This window comes from Crocodylus siamensis, chromosome 9 (genome assembly GCF_052110815.1).
Source record: "Crocodylus siamensis isolate JL-2025a chromosome 9, ASM5211081v1, whole genome shotgun sequence".
Lineage (NCBI taxonomy): Eukaryota > Metazoa > Chordata > Crocodylia > Crocodylidae > Crocodylus > Crocodylus siamensis.
In genome coordinates this window covers 65,339,521-65,363,499 of record NC_143403.1, presented here as the reverse complement: position 1 = coordinate 65,363,499, position 23,979 = coordinate 65,339,521, and the positions used below count along the sequence as shown (strand labels likewise).

The 23,979-nt window shown below is 42.7% G+C and overlaps 1 protein-coding gene across 11 annotated transcripts in view; it reads right to left on the bottom strand.

Moving 5' to 3' along the window:
• Positions 1–23,979, bottom strand: part of RIMBP2 (RIMS binding protein 2) — a 328,093-nt gene that overhangs the window by 13,624 nt on the left and 290,490 nt on the right. For 10 of the 11 annotated variants that reach the window (XM_090061952.1, XM_090061954.1, XM_090061956.1 and 7 more), the window contains 6 exons: positions 21,185–21,334; positions 17,205–17,363; positions 11,833–11,950; positions 6,702–6,854; positions 3,521–3,705; positions 1,982–2,150 (listed from right to left, as the gene is read on the bottom strand). In XM_090061952.1, the coding sequence (XP_089918078.1) occupies positions 1,982–2,150; positions 3,521–3,705; positions 6,702–6,854; positions 11,833–11,950; positions 17,205–17,363; positions 21,185–21,334 (934 nt within the window). Of the gene's footprint in view, positions 1–1,981; positions 2,151–3,520; positions 3,706–6,701; positions 6,855–11,832; positions 11,951–13,644; positions 14,377–17,204; positions 17,364–21,184; positions 21,335–23,979 lie in introns of all 11 variants that reach the window. The other variant, XM_090061961.1, reaches the window with a different exon arrangement.

Below are 23,979 nucleotides of genomic sequence, written 5' to 3'. Positions count from 1 at the left end.
TTCAAATCTTGGGGCCTAAATTCGATGTCTAAGTCTGAAGTAAGCTGCCTCCTGTTCACAAGTGTTCTGGGCCCACAGATCTTACTGAGGTAAGTAGTTAAACATGGCTTTTTGGGTAATTTTTATCAGAAGCAGCCGATTGACTCAAAGCATAGTATAAGTCCTATATTTAAAAGTGAGTGAAGGCCAGATTTACAAGTGCATCTGCTTTATCTTTAGGTGTCTAAACACACAGTGACATTTATGAGAGAAACTAACCTGCCATCGAGGGAAGTAGGCTTGTAACTTGGGTCTAACATACCAAGGTGCTTTTGCAAATCCCACTTGGCACCTATATAATACACCTGGCACGTGCAGTACATGCAGATGTTACACTTAAATCGACCTCACCCCAGGTAGGTCAATCTAAGTGCTAAACTGTGAATACATTCAGGGAGTTTAGATATGGTCAAACATGGCTGGCCTGATCTAAATTAGTCCACCTAAGGAGGTGATCTACTACGTAGATCAGGCTAATCTGTACTCCATATAACCGAATGTGCGTACATGCTTGGAGCGCAGCCCTGGGGCTAGGAATGCTCAGCCCTCACCCCAGCCACCAGGCTGATTTTCCCAACCCTCCCCATCACCCCAACCCTAACCAAGCTATTTTTAGCCCTCCAACTCCCTCAATCCCAGACAGACAACACTCCCCCCCAATCCCACCAAGACCCTCCCCCAAAATGCACCAGCCCTCTCGTGGACCTGCTACTCCACATCTCCCCTCCTGCCTCTGATTCTGCCTGCCTCTTCCCCAACTTACTTAAATCATTTTTTTGGTGCGGCGCCTAGCACGGCAAATGCGTGCAGAAGTGGGAACCTGATCTATGATCCTGCGGCTTAAAGTGAGCCACGTGCTCTTAGATCGGGTCCTGGAAACGTCTGCCTGTGTCCTTACACTTTTAGGAACCGCCAGTGTTTCCTATTTATTTTAGGTATCTTTAAAATTTTACATAAGAAGCTGAATTCTGGCCATCCACATTTGCATTTTGCCATGATTTGTTCTCTTGGTTTCTTTATGTGCCTTAAATCCTCTAGCTCTGGCAGTCAAACTAGGGCTGTTAAACTTAGATTTAAGGAGTTAGCAATTGCTTTGTTTTCTTTAAAACGGTTAGCGCATTTTCAATCCAGCCAAACAATTTTGGATCGTTTATTTTGAAGCAACCACGTTCACAGTTCACTTTTAAATAGGACTGAACCAATGTCAGCCCTTTACAATCTTTGGTTGATTATTAACACTGAAATTTTAAAATTTGAGCTTGCTTTCCCTGCCCTGCAAAAATACTATATACTACTATATTGTTTGGTTTTTTTTAAAGACATGTATAACATCTCTTTCTGTTTCGAACCAGTTATCTTAAATCTGTGGTTCAGTGCTATACAGAAATGGATCTGATTGAACTGAAAGGTTTGATGATTTTGGTATCTTTTAAAACCTTTTGAATCTGTAGCATTAACCTAGATAATGTCACGCATAACCCTTTGCCACCATCCCTTTAAATTTATGGTAAAGTAGGAAAATGTAGAAGAGTAAAAAGAACAACAAACAAGTGATTCTTTTTATGTTTTCCAGCAGCGAGCATATTTATCAAGCATCTCAGCCCTGCATACTCCAAAGCAGAGGGATCTTGTTCTGTGTCTAGAAATCTTTCAGAGGATCAAAGATTTGGGAGGGAGAGAAAAGGGGGAAAGGAGTGGAAGAGGGAGAGAGAGTGTGTGGTAGTGAAAATAGGACTCTTCATTCGAGACAGTGAGAGCTTAAAACATTCTGATTTTTCTCGTTTTCTTAATGAAGATACTGACACAGAATGTATCCCATAGTGTAGTAGATGGCTGTACGATTTAGATGCGTTTGCCATATATTTAAAAACAAAAAAAGCCAAAGCAGGTACAGCCAAGTTACCAGTGCCAAACCAATGAAGCCACATGTATTTTCCCTTACCTATTTTCTCAACGGGTGTATTCAGAGGAAGAAACCCTTGTTTCAGAAGCTGATCCATCATCTCCTCGTCATCTGCTTGGATTTCAGAGACCATATTACATGGAATAAGGCCAATTCTTGTACAGGTTTCCCCCCGGTAGAATCCATCAGCATCTTTATCGCCATAAACCTAGTAGTAGTTAACGAATCATGATTATGGTCAGGCAATATTTGAGCCCTTGGATGAACTGGGCTCTTCAATCACAGTGTTTATCTTTGGCTACTCTGATAAAGTGACAGCACTATTTTGGGGGCTTCTTGAGGTTAATCTAAACTGTGGCTTCAGTTGGTTATGAAGAAATCTGGGGGTTTTTTAGTAAAAAAAGTATGATAAAAGCTTTCCCCACATACATTCATAAGTATCACTGCTTATAAGGGTAGGTCCTATCCTCAGTAATAAGCACTTGCAGATGCAGACCAAACCACGGTTGTTTTTAAATTAATCAGACTTTACATTTGATCAAGAGAAAGGTGTGTGTGAAATCTAACACATATCTATTTGAAATACACATGCACTGTTGTTAATCAGTGGAATTAATTCAGTTTAAAAAGTATGAGGCTTCATTTATGATAACAGATACGTCCAAAATAAGTAACATCTGATACTAAAATACAAGCCAATTAAGCTTCGGACCAGATACTTTTTGCAGGATAGTTGAAAATTCAGTATTGCGTGATAGAACATAATATTTCTGTCTTTGCATTCGTAAAAATGAATGCAGTGCGAATAGCAGGGGCTGCAATGGGCAAACATTTTCGTGGGTGATCTTTTATCGGACCAACTGCATGGTTGGGATAGTTGTAGACCAGCTTTTAAAGGCGGGGCTTTCTTCTCCGAGGCTACAAACAAACAGACTAGATCAAAGAATGATATCAAGATATTTCCAGGACCACACTACTGACTGATTTGGTCTATTTTCTTGTCCAAAGGCAGAAGATACTATTAGTTGTTTATGTTTTTTGGTTTTTTTACTTTTTTAAACCCATAGATCCTGTTGAAAGATGGTCTCTGGAACTAGCCCTGGAGCCTTGCCAGGTATCTAGAAGGGGATTGTTTTTGTTGTCGGGTTAGCTAAATGCCTAATCTTTGGTCCCTGTTTAGGGTTAGATGCAAGACAGGTGCTCTTACGCTGGGTTGGAGCATTTATGAGCACATGCAAAAGTGAAGAGCCAAGTGCCTGGGCAACTTAAAAGTCAAAGTGAGGTGCCTATGGAGTTGAAGGACTTCCACGGTTGGAAGTTTTCAGGATCACTATTTTGGACTAGGATACCCGAGTCTAATACTGAATTTGGCCCTATCGTCCTAAGTTACCCTCAGCAATTTTACCTCGTATCTAATACTTTTTTAAGCCATAAGTACTAGGCATGAGTTCTGGGCTGTATGACATGTAAATGCACGTGGCTCTTGGAAAAAAGTCAATAACCCTGCAAAGGAAGAGTGGACCTGCTTGTGAAATTAGACTTTTTTGTTTGTTTGTTTTCTCTGCTTTTAGATCCCACCTTAATTATCTGTCCTTCTTTAAATGGCAGCTCTTCTTCTGCAGCATCAGGATTGGGGGACATGGTCAGTGGATCATAGTCAAAGAGAGCAACAAATATTCGAGTAGAAATGTCCTCTGCGCAAGGATCTGTCTCTGATTCTTCATAAATATCTGGAGAAAGATGGTCCCGGCTGCCGTAACCATCTGTGGGAGCAAGTTAATAGAGGAGAAACAATTCAGCATTTCAAGGGAGTGTCATTTTCCAGCTTGCTCCAATTTAGGTTTCAAGGTTGTTCCTTTATCTCTGACAAATCTTTTTTAAAACTGAAATGTGATTTCCTATAGGGTGTTTTCCATAAGCGACTTGTATTTTTCTTAGCGCATTTGGCCTCACGAGGAGAGCATGCATTCAATCTGGAAGCTTTTTTCTCCCCTGGCACCATGCTGACATTCACGTGTGTGTGTGAATATAGCACAGCTAAGCAAGTAGCACGTTCTCGTCTGTTTTCTAGTGGTTGCTATCAATCAAGTAATGAAGCATGTAATGACAAGATCGTGACAATTTTGTCAGGCTGTCCCCTCACTGGAAAAATGACCATGCTTAGGACCAAACCCACTCTAATGCCGCTGCTGCTTCTCTGCATGGACACAGGGAAACACCCAGCCATGTTGAGGAACCATGTTTTAAGTACTTACCTTCCCCATTTAAAACATGGTTATTCTTCTGTCCACACAGGCAAGAAGAAACTGTGCTGGGACTCAACTGGGCCGGAAACATATTTTATCTTATTTTTCAAGTGTTCACACCTTGAATCCATCCCCGCTAGGGTTGGGCCTGTGTTTGCCGTAACTTTTGTTTCAAGATGGCTGTAGTTATTAGGGCCCTTGTGCAGTTTCTCTGAACAAGCACAAACACATTGTGTTGGAGCCCACTGAAACTTGGTAGATACAACTGTGTTTAACCACAGTATGGATTATTTAGGATACTGGTCCATTTGGGTGAAAGGATCTGCTGTCCTAATTCAAACCAATTAGGACCAAAACAAAAGGAAAAGGAATGCATTTGCCTTTGTTCACGGTGTGGCGAGGCATCAGAAGGACCTTCAAGTGATCTGGAAAGTGCATTTAGACCCAGCAATGCATGGAAGCACAGTTCATTGTATGCTTCAGTCCCCCCCAAGGCCAAGATGCCAAAAGCAATAGCTAATGCTTTCTAGGTGCTTTTAGGTTTGAGCACTTGCAGAGGACAGGAGCTCAGCACTTTCTGAAAGGACAGCCCACTTCAAGCTGTGCCAAAATGGGCACCCAAAACCAAGTATGCAAAACCACTAGCCCAGCACACCTTTACTTTTGAAGCATGTGCTTAAGCCTCACTGATTTCATTGGGAGTCAATCACACACCTAGGTCCCCGCTGAATCAGCACTCCAGCTGTACCACAGACTTGCCAGATGATTCACGATTATTAAATGGGCATTTAGGGAGAATTTTGATGAATTAAATGTTTTCATGTCCAATATATCTTCCGTTACAATAATAGCTTGCACATTTAAAGGTTACCTAATTTTATTGAAATCATTAACAAAATTATTTAGTGTGAAGTTTTTATATTTTAATCTCACCCCCCCCCTTTACCTCCTCCTAATTCAGATTCCCCCCCATAGGTTAATTTAAAAAAATATTTAAGAGGGGCACAGCATCAAGGGAATGGCTACTGATACATGGGTCCAGAGCACTAGAAAGTGGGTGAACAGAGAAATGCAGAACAAATGCAGCCAGCGGGTGGTAGTGGAGGAGGGCAAGGGAGATGTCCAGCCAGGAAGCCTTGTAGCGTCACAAAGCACAGGAAGGAAATGGGACAAGGACAAACTGTGGGATAGAAAGCAATGGGACAGAAGGCAATGGGGATTATTTTCCCCCTTGGTTGCGATCAGTTTTTATTCCTGCTATCAGATGAGTTTGGAAATACAGAACAGCGGTGTGGGGCATGGTTGTTTTTATTTTTATTTTTTCCTTTTTTTTTTCCTTCTGAATATTGACAAACTTAGCTTTTTTAATGAGATGAGTCATATTCTGCCATTTGAGGCTAGCCGCCAGCTCCAGCTCAAGTCAGTGAGAGTTAACGTTAAGCATGGTATGTGCGCCAAATTCATCTTGCCTACAGGAATTCTGCACCGATGGCGTAATTCAGTGTAGGCACATGTTGGCCAACAAGACCGCAGATCTCTTGTGACCAGCCCAATTTCCATGTATGCGTATGCTGGCCAAAGATTTTATTTATGTCCATGCTGCTGATACAGTAGGTGTAAATGGGCGTAGCTCCACTGAAGTCACTGGAACGACGCTGGCTGAAGTCACTTGGTGATCTGGGTCCCTATATTCAGAGCCATTTGCTTTCACACTTAGCACTTCATATCGATTTAAACCTTTTGTTCTCTTTAGTTTCATTCAGTGGCCAAACACAAAACTTAATGCCACTTTCCCAGCTTTATAACTGACCGAGGCCACTTTTATGTGACCATTACTAAGTTGATCATGCAGCAGCTTCTATGTTGATAAAGCAGCAAACAGCCAAACGCTATCAAATGGGGTGAGATGATTAGAACCTGACAATTAGAACTAATTGGGATTATATACAGAAGTTCCCTTAATTTTCAATTTACAACGGGCCTGATCAAAAGTCTCATGTAGTCAATGTAAAGGCTCTGGATCAGCCCCAAGTCGAATCAATAAATCAGGAGGAATGTTTGGCAGTGCTTCTTCCTGGTCTGGGTAGTTTGCTGGTGATGTGCCATCCCGTTGGCACGCTTTAGTTCTGTATTTATGAATCAAGTTGCTATGGGGTCATTTTGATCAGTGGGTGTTCAGCAGCTGTACGCATTAGGCGTTAACTGGTGTTCAACAGCCATGGGGGAGTAATGGGGTAGCTTCACAGAAGTTCATGCAATGCAGTGTGCTTTGACTCGTCTCAGTACGGAAAGCTAGCTGCACGATAGTTATCAGAGTGGACGACTAAGGGCTATTCCTCCCTTCCGGCTAAGCTGAGCTGAACCAACTTACCTGGCAGCAGAGCCAACAGCACTTAAGAGTTAGCTTCCCTTGCATTCTGCATTGCATGCAATGTTGTCATACAGAAATGGCACTCATTAACACCCAGCTCTAAAATGCGTCTGTCATAAAGGATGAAGAAGGTTCGGCATACCGTATCTATAGTCAGAGGCCATGGTACGCTGCTGAGACCATGTCTTATGTCCACCAATGCTGCGATAATAAGCTTCTTCTTTTACAGGTGAAATATTTCCCTCACTACCTGACCGAGACCGACCGCCTTCACTGTTACTGTCCATTGTAATTTCTATGGAGAAAAAGGGAATGATCTATTAAACATACTTTACAGTCTTCTCAGGGGAGGCTCCTGAAGGCAGCCTTTGCCTTCCTTCTCGTCAGACTCACATACAGCAGGATGGCTAACCACCGTGTCGGCCTTGCCTACTCGGTTTTAGATTTCACCCTCCAGGGATTCTTCTCCAGCAAAGGAACACAGAAATGGGCATCTCCTTTTTACGGGCTTTGCCTCTGTGCTTTAAAAATCTCTACAGATTTCTGAGGCTGAAACCAGACTTCTGGAGGCCGAGACCGACTCTGACCTGCAGTGGTACCAGCTCTGCCACAATGGGTCCTGGTCCAGGATTGGAGCTCCCAGAATAAAAGTATGCCCCACTTTGGGCAAGATTAAAAGCAAATACAATGTCATTTTTCTGTGGCAAAAATTGCTTCAAAAATGGGATTAAGGTGACAACTTGCAGGGACTTTCTGTTTTCAGAGAGATTGAATATGAAAAATATCTACTTAAAAGAGAGACTGAAATGAATTTAAGCTTAATGGTATTCTGGACAACAAAAAAAAGTTATTTTGGAAATGTTTATCCTAAAAGATCACAAGTTTGGAGTTCTTCCCTGATAATTATACCTCCTGGACCTGCTTTAGCACTTTCAAGGACTTCCTGTCAGTTTAAATCGTGCAGACAAATGACCTCAATATCTGAAAATCCCAGCTCGTGCCAGAGGGTATTAACCACCAGGTTAACTGACTTGGAGCTAATCTTCAAGAAGGAAGAGAGGAGAGGTAGGTAGCTGTGTTAGTCTGAAGTCAGGCCAAAGGCAGGATAAAGGTGTACCTTGTAGAGCACCGAATTGGAGATGCACGCACTTTTGTAAGCAACGGTTTTACTGCCTCGCGTCTGTACTACTTCATCACTTCTGATGAGATGAGCTCACGAAAGCTCGTGCATCTCTGGTTCAGTCTATACGATGCACCTCTACCCTGCCTTCTACAACGGGGGAGTAAACACTGAACAGTCAAGTCCCGGGGAAACATTTTTGAGCTAAGAATAACACAGTGACACTTGAGGGATGTCGAATAAATCCGAAATGTCTCCAAGGCAAGAAACTGTTATTCTGCAAGGAAATCAGTACTGATCAATGCAGAAAGCCACATTCTTTGGGCCTCGAGTGGAAAAACCATCACTGAAGTCAACAGGAGTTTTTTTTTCCTCTCTTTAAATGCTGGAGAGTTGGCCTACCTTTATGCCATTTATTATTTCTATGACTGCCTTTTTGATAACAGAGCTATAATACCAGGTTTATTCAGGGGACAATCCCATCCTGAGCCTCACTCAGGCCCTTCAGCAGTCGGTAGGAGTTTTGGCTCTATCTCCTGCTTGTCTGAGTGAGAACAAGTGATCAAGTCAGTGCATGCTCCGAGACATGGTTTGGCTGGATTTTTTACGTTTGTTCAATAGATTTATTGACTGTTTTCTGCTCTCTACTTTTCCTGAAACAAACCTGCAGAAGGGAGGGGTGATTCTTTTGTGAGCCTGCCCTGACCGACCAAGGGTGTCCTGGTTGTGGTTTATTATTACAACATCCACTTGGTGCAACTTGCAGCAATTTGCAATAGCTAGCTAACTGGCTATGTTTATTGGATGCTCTGCTGAAAGAAAACCAGGCTATTCAGACCCTGTAGCTACTAACCCGTCACTTCATATTGGTTCTAGACCTGCAATCACAGTTAGAAACCTGTGCTTTTTATTTCAACATTTCAGTCTAACGTATTTCATGGTGTATAAGTTGAGTTTGGAAGCCACATTTTTAACTCTTGAAATTTAACCTCAACTTATACGCCGTCCCTTGCAAGCAGCACTGCCTGGACCCCCCTGGGAGTTCAGACAGCACATGGCCGGGGGGTGGGGGTGCTGCCAGAGGGGAAGGACTGGGCCCCCCTGGCCTGGCAGCAGCTTGCCCCCCACAGCTGCAGGCAGGTGGGGAGGCTCCGCCAAAAACAGGATTGAGCCCCTTTCCACCTCTGCCTTCATCAGGCACCTGTGGCCAGAAGGATGCCTGGCATTGCCCGGAAAAGGCCTGGCTTGCCCCAGGGGCAGTGCAGGGTGTTGGGCAGGAGTGGGGGTGGGGGGAAAAGCTGCCCCTGCCCAACACCCTTAGCCCTCCTCCCCCCCCCCCCAACTCCTGCCTGACATTCTGTACTGCTCCCGGGGCAAGCTAGCCCCTTCCCGGGCCAGCGGACCATGTGCTGCCCCAGCTCCCAGGAGCCTGCCAGCATGCCACCTCTCCCATGAGCTTGCCCAGGCATCACACTGTGGTGGGACTGACTTATAGATCGGACGTACAAAAACCCTAACTTTTTTTTACAGAAATATTGGGTCGACTTCTACAATGTGTCGACCTATACACTGTAAAATACGGTAATCGAAGGAGCCAGAAATCAGCAATCCTGGACCATACCCACGTCACTTAATCCTCAGGTTTAGAATGATACTGGACAGGGCCTTTCATCTCTTTCACAGAAGACCAGCACGAAGCCCTTCATTAGATGCTGAAACAGCTGCAACTGCAGCTTGTGTGTTATCAATATTGTCATTCAATCCTAACGGAACTCCCCCAAAAGAGATTCTTTGTGCCTTCTTAGTGCAAAATACACTAACGTAATCTTTAACTCACACTAACACGTTATTTTATTTTTTCTTTAATTATCTATTTAAGTTTGGACTGATTGTAAGAAATGAATTCCATCTTATCAAGTTTCTAAGATGCCATTCTTGAGCTACTAAATAGCGCAGTCGTTATTGAAAAGTTCCCATGTTTCAGCCTTGTTTACGGAGGGAGAGCCCTGCTGCATATAATTAGTTCCTCCAGTATAGCTTGTCATATCAGAATTAAAGGAAAATCAACAGGATTAATTAAAACTCCTCCCCAACTTATTATTGTAAAACTTACATTAACCAAACATGCAAAAGAATAGCACCCAACTCATGCCCCCTTACTGTTCAGAAATACAACTTAAAGAAAAGGTCAGGGCAGGTCTAATGTACCTCAGACAAGACTGAGTGTATCTATTAGCTGATAACTGGTGACAATCTGTTATATGCAAAGACAGTCTCTGGGTCCAATTCTCCCCTGAACCTTTTCTCAAATGCCAGTGTAGTTGCATTGACTTTAGTGATGTTACTTCTTATTTATAACAGTGTAACTTAGAGAGACTCAGGCCCCCTAAAAAGAAGTATTACAGACACTAAGAATGGTTCTACGTGTTGACAGGTGTGTGTGTGTGTGTGTGTGCACGTGCGTGTGTGTGCGTGCACGTGCATACACACCCATGCATGTATTAAATCCACAGTTTCATTTATGACCCTAAAAGTACCTACTTGACATTGGTTTTCCTCCCAAGAAAAAGATTTCCTAACTTTAAAAATCTGTAGAGGGTGCTGTATACCACCAAAGGGTTTATATATATATATATACACACAGATATATGTTTAAAAAATGTGTATGTGGTTACAGGCTGGTTATTCTGCTGTGAATCCATGGAAGGAGGAAGAAATTAGGGGAAAATATTTCATGTTTAAAAATAAAATGAAAAACATATTATTGCTTGATAGTAAAGCGACTCTGAAGTTATTCTCTGTGTTGGAAAGTCTCATTCACAGACTAAGCTCCAAGACTAAATTGCTAAACATTGATCCTGGGTTCACTGGCTCGCTGCCTCCACTGATCATAAAGTGCCATTCAATTTAAAGATAGAGACTGTGTGAGGGGGCACTTCTACTATGTGATTTTATTTCTGCTTTTAGTCTCTTTGCACTCTTGTTCTAGCTGTTTCTTGAGTTCCAGTGTGACTGTGTACTAGCAGTCTGTGATGTGTACAAGTTCTGGTGAAAATGTTTTTGTGCACGGTATCTTCATTCCATTGTCTTGTCTGCAGTACTTTTTGGAATGGCTTGTCTTGTGGACAGCAATACATATACATACATTTTAGGTCCCAACTGAATAATAACAGCGGCCCTGTTAGAAAAAGCAAATCTAGCAGACATACTTGAATCTTATGTATGTCATTCAATTGAATAACTTCAATTTTCCCTGCAGAATTCCAAAAAGTAGTTAAGAGAATGGAAGGTGAATACAAAATGGTTGTGGATGAATGAAAAGATGGACAGATGGATGAGTGGGTGGATACATTTATCTTAGTTACCATATTAATAGCATGTCCACATCTTAATTTATTTTTAAGTAGGTTTTAAATTGTCACAATTGTCAGCTGAAGCTTGGGTCTTGATCCAACGCCCACTGAAGTCAATGGCAAGACCTCTATTGACAGCAGCATAACTCGGGGGGGGAGGGAGGTGGGCAAACAGGGCACTGGCCCCAGGCATGGACTTAGGGGGTCAGCATGACCCCTCCCTCCAGGAGCAGCCCTGCACTGCCTGGCTGTGGGAGCTGGGCACCAGTAGTGTATCTGGGATGGGATGGGATGGAGCGGGGGTAAAGTGATACCCCCCACCCTGCCTTTGAGGTTTTGCTGCAGGAGGCACAGGCCTACACCTAAAGGGAGAGGGGAGCAAATGGGGCCCCCATCCTGCTGCCTGTCCCCCAGATGCAGCAGCCCCAGCTCATTCTGCTACAGTGAGCAGAGCTAGACTGGTAAGACTCCCTCCCCTCCCTGCCTCCCACTCTCCACTAGTTGGCATAATCCCCTCCTACCAAACCTCTGCCCTGGAAGCTGAAAGTGCTTGCTATGCCACTGCTTATTGGCTTCAGTAAGCTTTGGTTCAGACCCGTAAGGAATCTCCAATCTAGACGTATTTAGCCCGAGGCATATTTGGTTTTGACCGTGTTCCTTTCTTCCGAAGGATTAAGACTTATCATGCTTGAAGGCAAGTGTTTGGGGTTTTGTTTTCATCTTTCTCTGTTCATTTTAAGGACCAGTTCCCCAGTGTTGCAGCTGCAAAGAACAGAAATGCACCAATTTGGCCAACTAACCAATGGAAGGGACCAACATTGGTCGAGACCTTTGTGACACTGCACTGCCATGAGATGACCTTCGCCCCGTGTGCTCCACCCTGTCAGGTCGTCCTGGGGATGATGGGTTCCCTAAAAGCTAAAAAACAAAAACAACAGGTTTGCAGGTTACATGGCTGGGAACATCATACGGTCAGGTAAGGTCAATCACAGTCGGAAGCATAAGCTCTAAAGGCAACTAAACTTAGTTTTTAACTGAAAGGTTAGCTGAAAAGTCATACACTGGTGCCTGTTAAACCTGTGAAAGAAAAATGGCTTCTTGCCCCGTGGCACAAACTTTCGTAAACATCAGTCATACGTTACAAAAAGAAAAAGAAAAAGAATAATTTTGGTAACATTCTTTTGCCTTTGTCGTTGCGGCTAACGTGGCTCAGGACACCTTGCGCTCTCCCGTCAGACCACTCGTGGACACTGCATGGGATTGGTCAGGTCAACACCTCTGATCGTTTAGCTTGATGGTTGTGTACGGTTCGCAGCAACGAATAAGCCTGTGTCCTTCGGCCTCTGGTGTGTTTGAAAACATTGACTGCATTTCTCTAAAGGATACCTGCTGTTGAGGCTTTTAAAAAAGTCATTAGACCCCGGAGAAGTGATTGGCAGACACGTTCCATCTCACCACAACTGGCTCTCCCCCCCTGCTTTTGCTAACTTGCAGGAAATACTACTCTAATTAGTACATGCTAATATTTTAATGCTTTCTGGGGTCTCTCGTGCAACAGTTAGGGTTAAATTCAGCCTCGCCACCCATTTTAACGAGAGGATGTTAAGAACCAGTTTGGGATAAACTGCTAGAAGTGCAGTGGCAACTGATGTTACTGGCACCTTAGACGTGAGACTTTCACCCTTTGGACTCCTGAAGACTCAGAGGGTAAAGAACTTGCTTGGTTTCTTTGGGAAGCGGGGAGGTCTACGGACACAAGTCCACTAAGACTCTTTTGTGGGCTCCTATACAGAAATGCAAACTGGCAGGATCACAGAGACGCCTTTGTGGGATCAGATCTGGCCCGGCATTGGCTTGTCCCTGTGGAAGAAGCTGTTTTCCTGCATTTCCTGTTCAGAGATGCAGTCTGCAACTTCAAAGGCAAGAAGAGATGGTCTCAAAAGGAGGGAAAAGAAGTGACAGTGCAGAAAGAAGGTGGAGAATGGAAACGCGATGACTCCTGCGACTCCAAAAACCAGGGTCACTGTCATTGGGAAGACATTTCTTGGTACTTGCCCACGGAAAAGAACTGAAGATAAAGAAGCAATTCCTGAACTGCTAGGAGTGAGGAGAGTGAACCCAAAACGTGAGAAATGGATTTTTTTGCGACATATTTAAAAAAAAAAAAAAAAGAATAGTGAAATGTGTTTACCGCAGTTAAAAATAAAACCTACTTTTATTTTTTAAAGCAATCTTCTGATGGGCACGTTAAGATAAAGACAGACAAACTTTTGGAAAATTATAATTCAGCTAACCCTTAATTAAAATTTAGATTCAGTTGTCCTTTAACAAAAGCAGCCATTATTGTAATTTGTTCTGTGGGAAAATCATTGTTGTCAAGCAAATTAAACTGAGTTCAGCATAACACAAAAGAAGCCTGTGAAGCAAAATGCAGATTAATAAACCAAAATGAATGGGGAAAGCAAGGAAAGGAAAAAAACCAAAAAACCCCAGCAGATAGATCCCAAAGATGGACTCTCAGATAAAAAAGAAAGAAACAGAGAAACAAAGGAAAAAGAAAGACGAGACTGGTTCGGCAAGCAGATGGGAGAAGGAAGTTTTATTTCACACACCAGAGAGTCTTCTGCGTCTCTGTGGGATGGCTTTGCAAGTGGAACAGCTGCCCTAGATTCAGTCCCTTTTAAGTTGGTCTTCCAGCCTCCCTGAATATCTTCATTAGACAAATGATCTGTTCTAGCACATTTCTGAGTCTCATACTTTTTCTCATAACTGGGTTTGGCCTCCTCACTTCTAGACTCTACAGTGAAAGGACCCAAGTCGCCAAAGTCTTCTTCAATGCTGCATTGCCTGGTTAACGTTTTCCTGCGAGCAAGCAATGGCCTCGTGGTTTTTCTGCAAGAGCAGTTACTGGTGTCTGCGCAACAGCTTGGTGCACCGTTGGCAGAAATCAAGTCATAAGCATTCCTGAAATTAAAACGAGATTCTTCTTCCTCACTTCCGCAGTCCAGGCCGCTGTCTGGGCTCCTTGTTAAGGACCTACTATATTTGCATCCTTTTTCTTCTGAAGCCAGATCCTCTATGCCTGAAATTCTGTGCTTGGCTGGATACCAGAAGTTGTGCTGTTGGTCTTGATTGTAGGGCCTAGGGGGCTTAGTGTCTCTAGCTAGTGTGGGTTTCGTTTTATAGGGTGCACCTAAGCCCTGCTTGTGTAACAGTTCAGAATAGTCACCATCCTCTTCGGCTACTTCTGGGATACTGAAAAGCTTTTTACTGTGATGTATCTGCTGTGAAAAGTCAGGCTGTTCCAAAAAAGCGGCTTCAGTGGTCTTATTCTTATAGCACTCCTTAAGATTATGTGATGTTAAAAAACAGGCAGGGAACAAATAGTGTGTGATAAAAAATAAAATGGGAAGGGGAAAAAAGGGAGGAGGAAAGAAAAATAAAGACAGAATTAGTTCTAGAGCAATGGCAAAACATAAGGCATGCAGTTTACTTAGTGGGGAGGGGAGGGGGGATGTCATGCTCTGATGGGAATCTGTGAAAATAAAGACATGATTAAGAAGTTGCTTGGCGTCAGATATAACATGGAAGGTCAGTCCAAACACAGCTGATATAGTGATGCTTTAACAAGAATAAACCCATGCATTCAAAATAAAGCAATAAAAGCTGCATACAAGGTCAGGCATGGTGGCAGCCGAGTTAGAATATAGCGTTAGTGCTTAGGGTTCTCCCTGAGCTATCTCGAGCTGGGCATGACCTGGCGCCATTGCCCTTTATCTCCTTAACAAAAAGCTTACTTGGAAAGCAACCCACTTCTCTTTCCTCTTTGGTCCACCAAGGGCTGATCTGGGTTTACCTTCCCAGACCATTACAAAGCCCCCTGTTCAGGCTGTCTCTTGGAAGGGAACTATGATGAATTTTGATATTCTTTGTCTTCAGGGATCAGCAAGTTTTTAGAGGGACTTTTTGCTACTATTTAGGTTATTTTTAATGCATTTTTATATTATGTACGGTAGTCCTGGAGCCTTTATGAAAATGTGCCCTACTTATAGAAAAAAAATCAATCAATCTACAATAGGTAGCTATCTCCACATTTCAGAACTGTTCAGCTCTGATCTTCACATTCAGATCACATATCAGCTTTTATTTTGGAAGGATTAACAATTCCCTGGTTAAGCAACTCATATGTTGACATCCAAAGCATTCCCCTTTTGCATGGGGCCATGTATTAATTTAGCTGCCATTCAGTATTTTCTATAGCATCTTCAATCACAACTCAAAGTGCATGGGCTGGCTCATTTTCAGATGCAAATGACATATGCGTTTGCAAGATTATAGCATGGAAAATTTGCTAAGTAAGTTTTTAATTAAAGCAGCTGCAATGCACAACTGAATCCAGCAAAATGGAGGGACACTAACAAGTACTTGGGATCCAGAACCTGATCTAAAATGTAATATAAAAGCAGCGGGCAGCATCCTTTAAATTCAATATGTACATCCCGGACCCTGATTCTGTGTGGCACTCGCATATGGATTGCACTTCTGTAGAGCCACTCAACTAACCAGAACAAATTGAATCACCTTGGGCTGGACCCTTAGCTTCTGTTATCAGCAGTCAATTCTTGACTTCAAACAGACTGATGCTGCTTTACCACCTGAGCTAATGAACAGGCCCCTCGTATTCAGTGTCAGGCCGACACCACTGGTAAAACAAAGAAGTAAAGATGATGCTGATTCATAACGGTTCAGAAAGGTATAGGGGTAATCCAGCATTTGCCACGTGGAAAGGGACGGAAGGCAGCGAAATTTAATTTTCAAGTTTTTATCAGAATCTTAAACATGGAAATAAAAGGTTTCATCTAAAAATGTAATCGACAGTCTCTTTATTGATGGCATAAAAACTGCAAGTCTTTATATAGAAGCAGTTACAGTAAAGATTAAGACACCTCTTTGTATTCGCTTTGAAAAAAGGAGATGGCATGCTCGTTATGGCGTGTGACATAATTACGATATGAAAAACTACCAGTAGGTTTCTTTATCATTTAAATCCTAAAACTTTAAGGGGCAAAAGGGGACTAAAAAGAAAAAAAAAAACAATTTAGCATAGTAATTGTTATATGTATAAAAGGAAGTTACAATATATGTACTCACACATGCAAGTGCACACGCACATGTGCAAACACATGTGCGCATGCGCACACACATCCACACACATTCATACACACACAGAGAGACTATAGAAAACATCAATTCTATGTTGGGAAAGTTCAGCATTTGCAAAGTAAACTGTCTTTTAAGATAAATGTTCCTATGCAGGGTTGGAGCACTGTTCCTGATACACATCTGTTCTCTGGCTCCACCGAAACTGGAAACTCCTGATATCATGATAATAGGCTTTATCCAAACTGCACTTAATAACACTTCCCACAGTCTTTGGGCTCCGTGTCCCTAAGAAATCCCCCGACAAAAAATCAGAAAAAGATAACCCCAGATGTTAAAACTCTGGCATTTTATTGCATATGCGTACTCATGTGTGCTGCTTACGCATACACACAATCAGAAAACTTCTGATCTGAGCTGTTTCCAATATACTGTAGTACAGCATCAGAGGAAGGTTCTCAAACATGGGGCAAAACGCACAAGTACATAGCAACCTATAGTGCGTTTCCAAGTATGTAGGCCGGCAAGGTTCTTTGGGTAGATGTGATATCTTTTATTAGACCAACTGAGGAGTTGGAAAAATTCTTAGCAAGATTTCAAGCTCAGTCTCTGTTGGTCTGAGACTCAAATTCCTTGGTGTCTCAGACCAACAGGGACTCCCTATGCCCAATGAAGGGCGACTGCCCCCGAAAGCTAGCTAAGAACTTGTTCCCAAGTACTCAACTGATCTAATAAAAGAGATCACATCTACCCAAAGAACCTTGCCTGCCTATGTCCTTAGACCAACACGGCTACAACCAAAAGCTCAGTCTCCAAGTCTGTGAAACAGAAGAGAACTGTCAGGTGTAAGGTGGCCAAGATACGATGAACAGCGTTCATCCCAGCTGCAGTACCCTGCTAGTCTGTAGGCCACTAGGCCTGCAATAGCCATAGTGGACTTAAAAAACTATAATCCACTGAAGGAAGAAAAGCAAATTTGCATATTCTTCACTGGAGATTAAGCCCTCCTTACCTTGAGTGCATTATGGGATGTTACACTAACTCTCCGTCTTCCACCATCCTCCAGCTGCATCTCTGAGTAAAGCTCTTCCTCGTCCTCCTCCATGATATCAGACAAGTCGGAGCCTCTGCTGCTTTCAGTGTGGTACTCTTCTCCATGACAGTAGTGAGGCTATTTGGCAGGATGGAAAACAAGAAAGTTCCAGGTTTTAACATCTGAAATCATTGTGCATTCATAAAAGAGAGGCAAGACAGCTACCAGTAGCTTGAATATCATAGCAATGCTGTATGTAATCCTTACTAACTAACACGGTGTAACTTCCTGTCCCCTCCAGTAGCTAGCCCATTGTATACAAGGTTCAGAAGTCCTGGATTCAGTCCCTGCAGGTGATCCAACCAGGACCTCTGTCGTAGTATACAACATCACTAGCTGCTGGGGTTCAAAACTGTTATTCTATTTTAACATCTGGCCTAAGTACAGACCGTCAAAAAATCTGAGGCTGAGTCAATTCAATCTTGGCAGGTTAGTCTAAACTGCATAGACTGAAGCAATAAGCAAGTGAACAGACATTCACTTTTGATTCTGGAAATGAAGCCACATGCCTGCAGGGGCCCAAGCCAGAAGCCGGGGGATGCTATAGCACACTTCCCTGTTCAGCAGGGGCAGACAGCTTGACTCAAGGCTAGTCTGTCCACCCTGCCAAGGAGGAGGGGTTCATGGGGAAGATGCAAAGCATCCTGGGATACTGGGGGACTGAGTTAACTTGAATCTGGAGAGGATCAGGGATTTTAACCTAAATAAGTTAAGTCTGATACTACGTCCATCCAGGTTTACCTTAAACCAGTTTCAGCCATTAGGAAAGTGGTTTATGTACACTGAACTTCTGTTGTGTTACAGATTTGAACTGGTTTCCAACTACTTATACTGGTTTATGTGTAATTTCTGTCCCTAGCCCTGAAGAGCAGACAGATACAATATTAACATCCTTCTAGAGGTCATTCCAGTATACTAAGTTCTCCTGTGTTTTCAAGTAGACAGAGATCAAGCTGGAAATAGGCCATTTTAATGAACTGGTAGTGTTTCAATTTGACTGGTTTTGCTACATTCAATTGCTTTTTTTTGCTAGCATGGAGATTTATAAGTCACTTTGGCCCAGAACTTCAAAGGTATTTGAATGTCTAATTTCCATTGATTTCAATGAGAGTTTGACACCCAAACAACTTTTGAGGATCTGGGCCTACCCTCTCTGAGTGCCTACGTCCCCTCTTATAATATGAAGTTAATGAGATCTTTCACAGTGAGACTATTTGTAGTCAGTGGATGAAAGGTCCCCTATATAATATTAATAATTATAGGATCCCACCCTCATTCCTATTAAGGGAATGGTGTCAGATTCCCTCTGCCGCATTATGTTAGCGTCACTTTAAGACTAAACACCACTGGAAGAATTTGCCTTCTGTCAGTTTGAGGCACTTTCTTTCATTAAATATATGACGTTTTGCAGCTTTACATTTATGATCCTGCTCTCAGTTCTGTCTCTGCAATTTCACTGGGGGTTTGCTTCCCATTTCAGTTCTCTCTCGCATCCTGACAACTCAAGTGGCTGCTCTGATCTAGCAGAGCAGAATTTGGCCCAATGCACTGATATCTTGCAGATTACAAAGGCTGTCATCATCCAAGAAAAATGACAGCGCTTCATAGCTGAGCATCCACTAGGAACCTTTCCAATCATCTCCCATACCGATCTGATTTGGACTCAATAACAAAGGTTTCTATTAAATAAAAGCTGATTAGATAAGGCAACCTAATCGAGTGGCAGAACTTGTGAAGATGTACAATATAATTAGCTTAAGCGCATGCACGAAATAATTGTACCATTACATTTTGTTTGTAACATTAACTTGGTACAGAATACTCTAATATTTATGGAGCATGTAGCAAGATGCTCTAGCAAAAAACATTTAATTGAACCTCATTTAACTGACTTTTAAAAGTCATTGCTGGTTTTTTGGCTCCACTGTCCCGCAAGCACTTACTCATGTCCCACACTTTAAGCCTTGAGTAGCTCAGGTGAAGTCAATGGTGCCACTTACAGGCCGACAGAGAAGCGCAATATATTAATTGCCTGTCTGCAGGATCAGAGCCTTAAATATTCAAATGTGTTAACTACATAAAATATATGAAATGTCACTTTATTCTCTTGCTTTGTATGTTCCGATGCATTATACCAAGTAACAAAAAAACCGAGCCGTTGTTTAAGGTTGAATAGAAGGGTGCTAGAAGCTTTCTGTTGTTCAGCAGTTGATCCACAACATTGTGATCACCGTAGGATTGAGCTAGAACGTCACTCAGCCCTTTGCTGCTCTTCAGGAGAGCAATGGGGTTAAAACCATTTCAACGCACTTGCCTGCCTAAATCCAGAGTGCCTTTAAAGCACGAGCCGGTAAACTATGCAACTGGGACCATGTGCAAAATTGACAGCTTAATTTGTGGGTGCATTTAATGAAGCTCTAAATCATGCATTTGCCCAGGCAAATGGCCAGCCAGGCCTCTATCAGGACACATGCTCTAAGCAGCTGTTGTATTTGTAGTACTCCGCATGAACCCCTTATATCTGCCTTTTCATGCGTAACTTATGGTCCTCATTTTTTGAAATCAAAGGCCTACTATGTGTGATACTTTCTGGCCTCCGTTACTGTAAAAGCTGAGTATCCCAAATCCATTCAAGTGTTTAGCCTCAAAACCCCCTGAAGAGGTAGGGAAGTGCTATTATCTCTCTTTAGAGATGGGCAACTCATATACCAAGGCCCAGGCCCTCACAGGTATTTAGGCACCTGATCTCCATTGCAGTCAATAGAGTGTTTTGTCTAGGGTCATATAGGAAGTCTCTCTCTGGCAGATTAGTGACTGCATCAATTTCTAAGGAGTGTGATCCAGTCATAAATAATGGTTGGGTTTTTTTAACCCATGAACATTTTTACAAAATATAATTTAACAGAAATACAGAATGGAGCAATCGTCTCCATTAGACACGCTGTCTAACGCCAACGGACTGCCTTCATAGACCAGTGGTCTTGCTACCTGTATACGTGGTTGTTTTAGGATGATTTGTTCATTTCTATTTCATGCAAATGGAAAACATGCTGAGTGAGATAAAGCTAAAGGCTTTTAATTGGGCGTTGGTGCACAGAATGACGTGTCAGAAAGCCACGGGACACAGACCACAAAGCCACCTCCTAAAGTGAACAAACTATTCATTCCTTTATGAAATCAACCACCGACACGCTGAGCCTCTCAAAACAGCCTTGGACTGCAATTACGCTTCATATTGCATGTAAAAAACGATAACTGAGACTTTCTAGCTAGGTTTGGAGATCGTAGAATGGCATACAGAAAAGGCAAAAACTGTTTTCTTGATAATAAATTATGCAGTGAAAATGTCCAGTTTTTGTAAACACTTCAAATAAGCAATTAAACTGCCAGTAGGTGCCTCTCAGATAGCTGGCCGATAAATACTTAATAATCTATTTGTATTTCTTTAACATAGAACAGCTGCCTTGCTAACTAGAGTTCAGCTGATGTACTGATAAACTTTAAGGTGTCGCTTTTTAAGAAGTGAGGGCTTTTTGGCACAGTGGATTAATGTATTGAGGGAGTACAGCCTCAAGAAGAAACCAGAATTTGAACCCTAGCAAAGTGCTAAACCCCCAAAGCCGTGAGCGCAGCACCGCTTACAACACTCTCCACTCCCTCCTACCCCCCGCCCCTCCCTTTGACAACCGGGTCACTGGAAAGCTAGGAAGTAATTATATTGGCAGGCTAGGAGGCAGGGAACAAGCCAAGGAGAGCATGGCTTAGTGCTGCCCCTGCCGTGACCGGGATAGACACTTCCATGGCTCTGATCGGCAGAGCAACAGTGCAATCAGTAATGAGCTGAATGTTATAAAACATTTCAGAAATGTTAGGGACCGTTTCAAGGTCAGGCTAGTTACCTGCTTTCCAAGCTCTGAGCCTTTTAGGAAATCGTCCACTGAAGCCCCTCTCCTTTTAATGTTAGGAGAATTGTAGCCATCTTCCTCATCATCCGAGTTTGCATAAGGTGCTGCGTTGCTCCTTTCACTGAATACACTCCTCTTCTCCATCTGGTAAATCAAACACCAATATAGAAGAGAGACTGGTGAAGTGGGCACTCTGCTATGAACACCCATTGATGGGTGTTCCCAGCCACCCCCTGGATGAGGATGCTTAATAGCCGTGGACTCGGTCCAGCCTGGCAAATGCAGGATGTTAAAGCCCTGGGTTTACTGCTTCTATACTTCTTTGAAACCATGACATAAATATACTCATGCTTTAAGGCAAAATAAGAGATGCTGGTTCTCTCACTCCTAACTCTGTAGATGGTATGATTGGCTGGTGGTCCTACTAAATGAGGCATATCTTCAGAATGCAACGCCCCCCTTTTATTGCATATTTAGAAGGACTGGCTATAATCCACACTTGTTTTTCATTGTTGAACTGGGTTTGGTTGATTTTTTTTCTTTTTTTTTTATAGCTAAGAAACTTAGGACTGGATCTCATTCTTGTAAGCCCAAGGGCCCTATCAATCAGATAAGAGACGTACGCTTGTGTTTCAACAAGCAAGCCAGGATGAAGATTTGAAGAATCAAGGCCTCTAGTCCTTGTTCTTTCTTACATCAGGGAATTTCTCTCTCACCCTTTTCCTAGTCAGTCCATACATCTCTCCCAAGTGCCTCCCCTGTCTCTTCACCTCTGTTGAGTTCACATCCTTTTCTGCAATTCCTGTTATGGGGAACAGTCTCTTTGGGTAAGCTTCCCCTTTCAATGACTCTCTATAGCATTTGAAATCATCTTTATAACCCTGTATCAGTTTTCCTTCATCTATACCCCTCTCAATCTTATTCTCCCGCTGTTCAACATTGTTTTAACAGTCTGCCTCATTTAACTGTGCAATGAACTTTTGAGTACAGAGCACCCCAAAGATGCTGCAATATCATATCATTCTATACAATGTTCATCCAAATAAAGACACCGCTAGAGAATATGTAAGTCATGCACTCCCATGACATTTTTCCCAGTAGAGTTTTGGTGGTAAATAAAGCACAAGACAATAGTCATGGACCATTATACATAAATGGAGCACGTGCGTCTGCTAATAACTAAATTTAATCAGGGAATTTCAAGCAAGGGTATTAATGAGAAACTAATGATGTTGAGTATCAAATGGCATTTTAGAAGCTGGAGACTTTGGTAGCTTCCCCATCTTGGAACTAGAAAATCATCAAATGGTTTTAGGAATATCGTTCTGAGGGACTATTCTTGGATTGTCTCATCCTCGCAGTCAGAGCAATGCAGACATTAATTTAAGGGCAAAGCAAAGCTTCAGGGGAAACAATCTCCTTTCACTCCACGTGGCTCTCTTTGCACAGGTATTTGGTCACCATATTTTTTTAGACCTTTTTGGGGTAAAATATTTATGTCAGAGATATTATTGCAAACAGGCCAATACAGCCTAAGATCCACAACTAAGGTAGGAGCTTAATGAAAAAAATCTACTGTCCTTTCTTCCAGGATAGTGAGCCTCCACTAATACAAATATACAATGCTCTGTACCACCTACATCTTCATATCTGGATGTGACCTTTGTGTGTCAGTAATGATATAGCAAACCTTACATGTGTCAGCATTACACTTCCAGGCATGTAATATGGCCTCTAAGGCTCTACCTTGTACTATACTCCATCCTTGAGGCTGCATTCAACCACATTTCTCTTGCAATTGGTCCCTCAACATAAAATAATCTGAAACAGATTTTTCATTTAGAATCAGGGTCTGTGTATCTAAAGGCTGCCCAGAAAGATGAGATCCACCCTCTGGTGAGCTGCCGGTCCCATTGCTAGGGAGCTTCAAAACCCTAATGTCTCACAGCTCTTTGGGCCAAACTTTCCATTGACATCGTTGTTGATACTGATCAGAAGACTGTTCCCAAGCCTTGATGCTGAAGGGATAATGCTTTGTAATCAACTATTTCACTGGAGGTAAGGCACTGAAATGGCAGAGTGTGGGAAGTTTACACAAGTGCTTAAATTAATAAATAGCAACACATATTATACAGCAAGAGCTTTGTTATTCGGCACCCAGAGGAAACGGGGGGTGCCGGATAACCAAATATGCCAGTTACCTGAGAGGCCCGAACAGGCATTTTTGCCTGTTCAGGCCACCGCCCCTCCTGCTGCGTCAGTGTGCTGGGGGACAGGGAGGGGGACCCCGGGCACACTGGGGACAAGCTGCTTTGCCCCGGGCCGTGGGGACTCAGTGAAACCAGAAGTGCCACGGTAGGCACTTCCAGTTTTGCTTTTGCTGCGTTGACTGGCATGCCAGTTAATAGAGCATGCCAGTTTGTAAGGTGCCGGATAAGGTGGCTTTTACTGTATATAACAAATATATATTAAGATGAAAATATTCTTTCCATTTATCATTGGTGGGGTTAGTAGTCAGAGAGTAAAGAAAAACACATGACAATCTCTCTGTGCTTTACAGGAAGAGTATTCCTTTGAACATGTATTTATAGACAACTTATAAAAGGTTTAATACAAGCTGTAAGCATATCACTGAACAGTCATTAGGCCTGTGCAAAGCGGCTAGTATTCACTTGGGATTCAGATATGGGGGACAGCAATTTGATTTGGTGATCTGAATCACTGTCCTGAATCAATTTGGCTGAATCTGATTCCAAGATTCCATCCCTTGCCTGCTCCCCCAGCCCAGT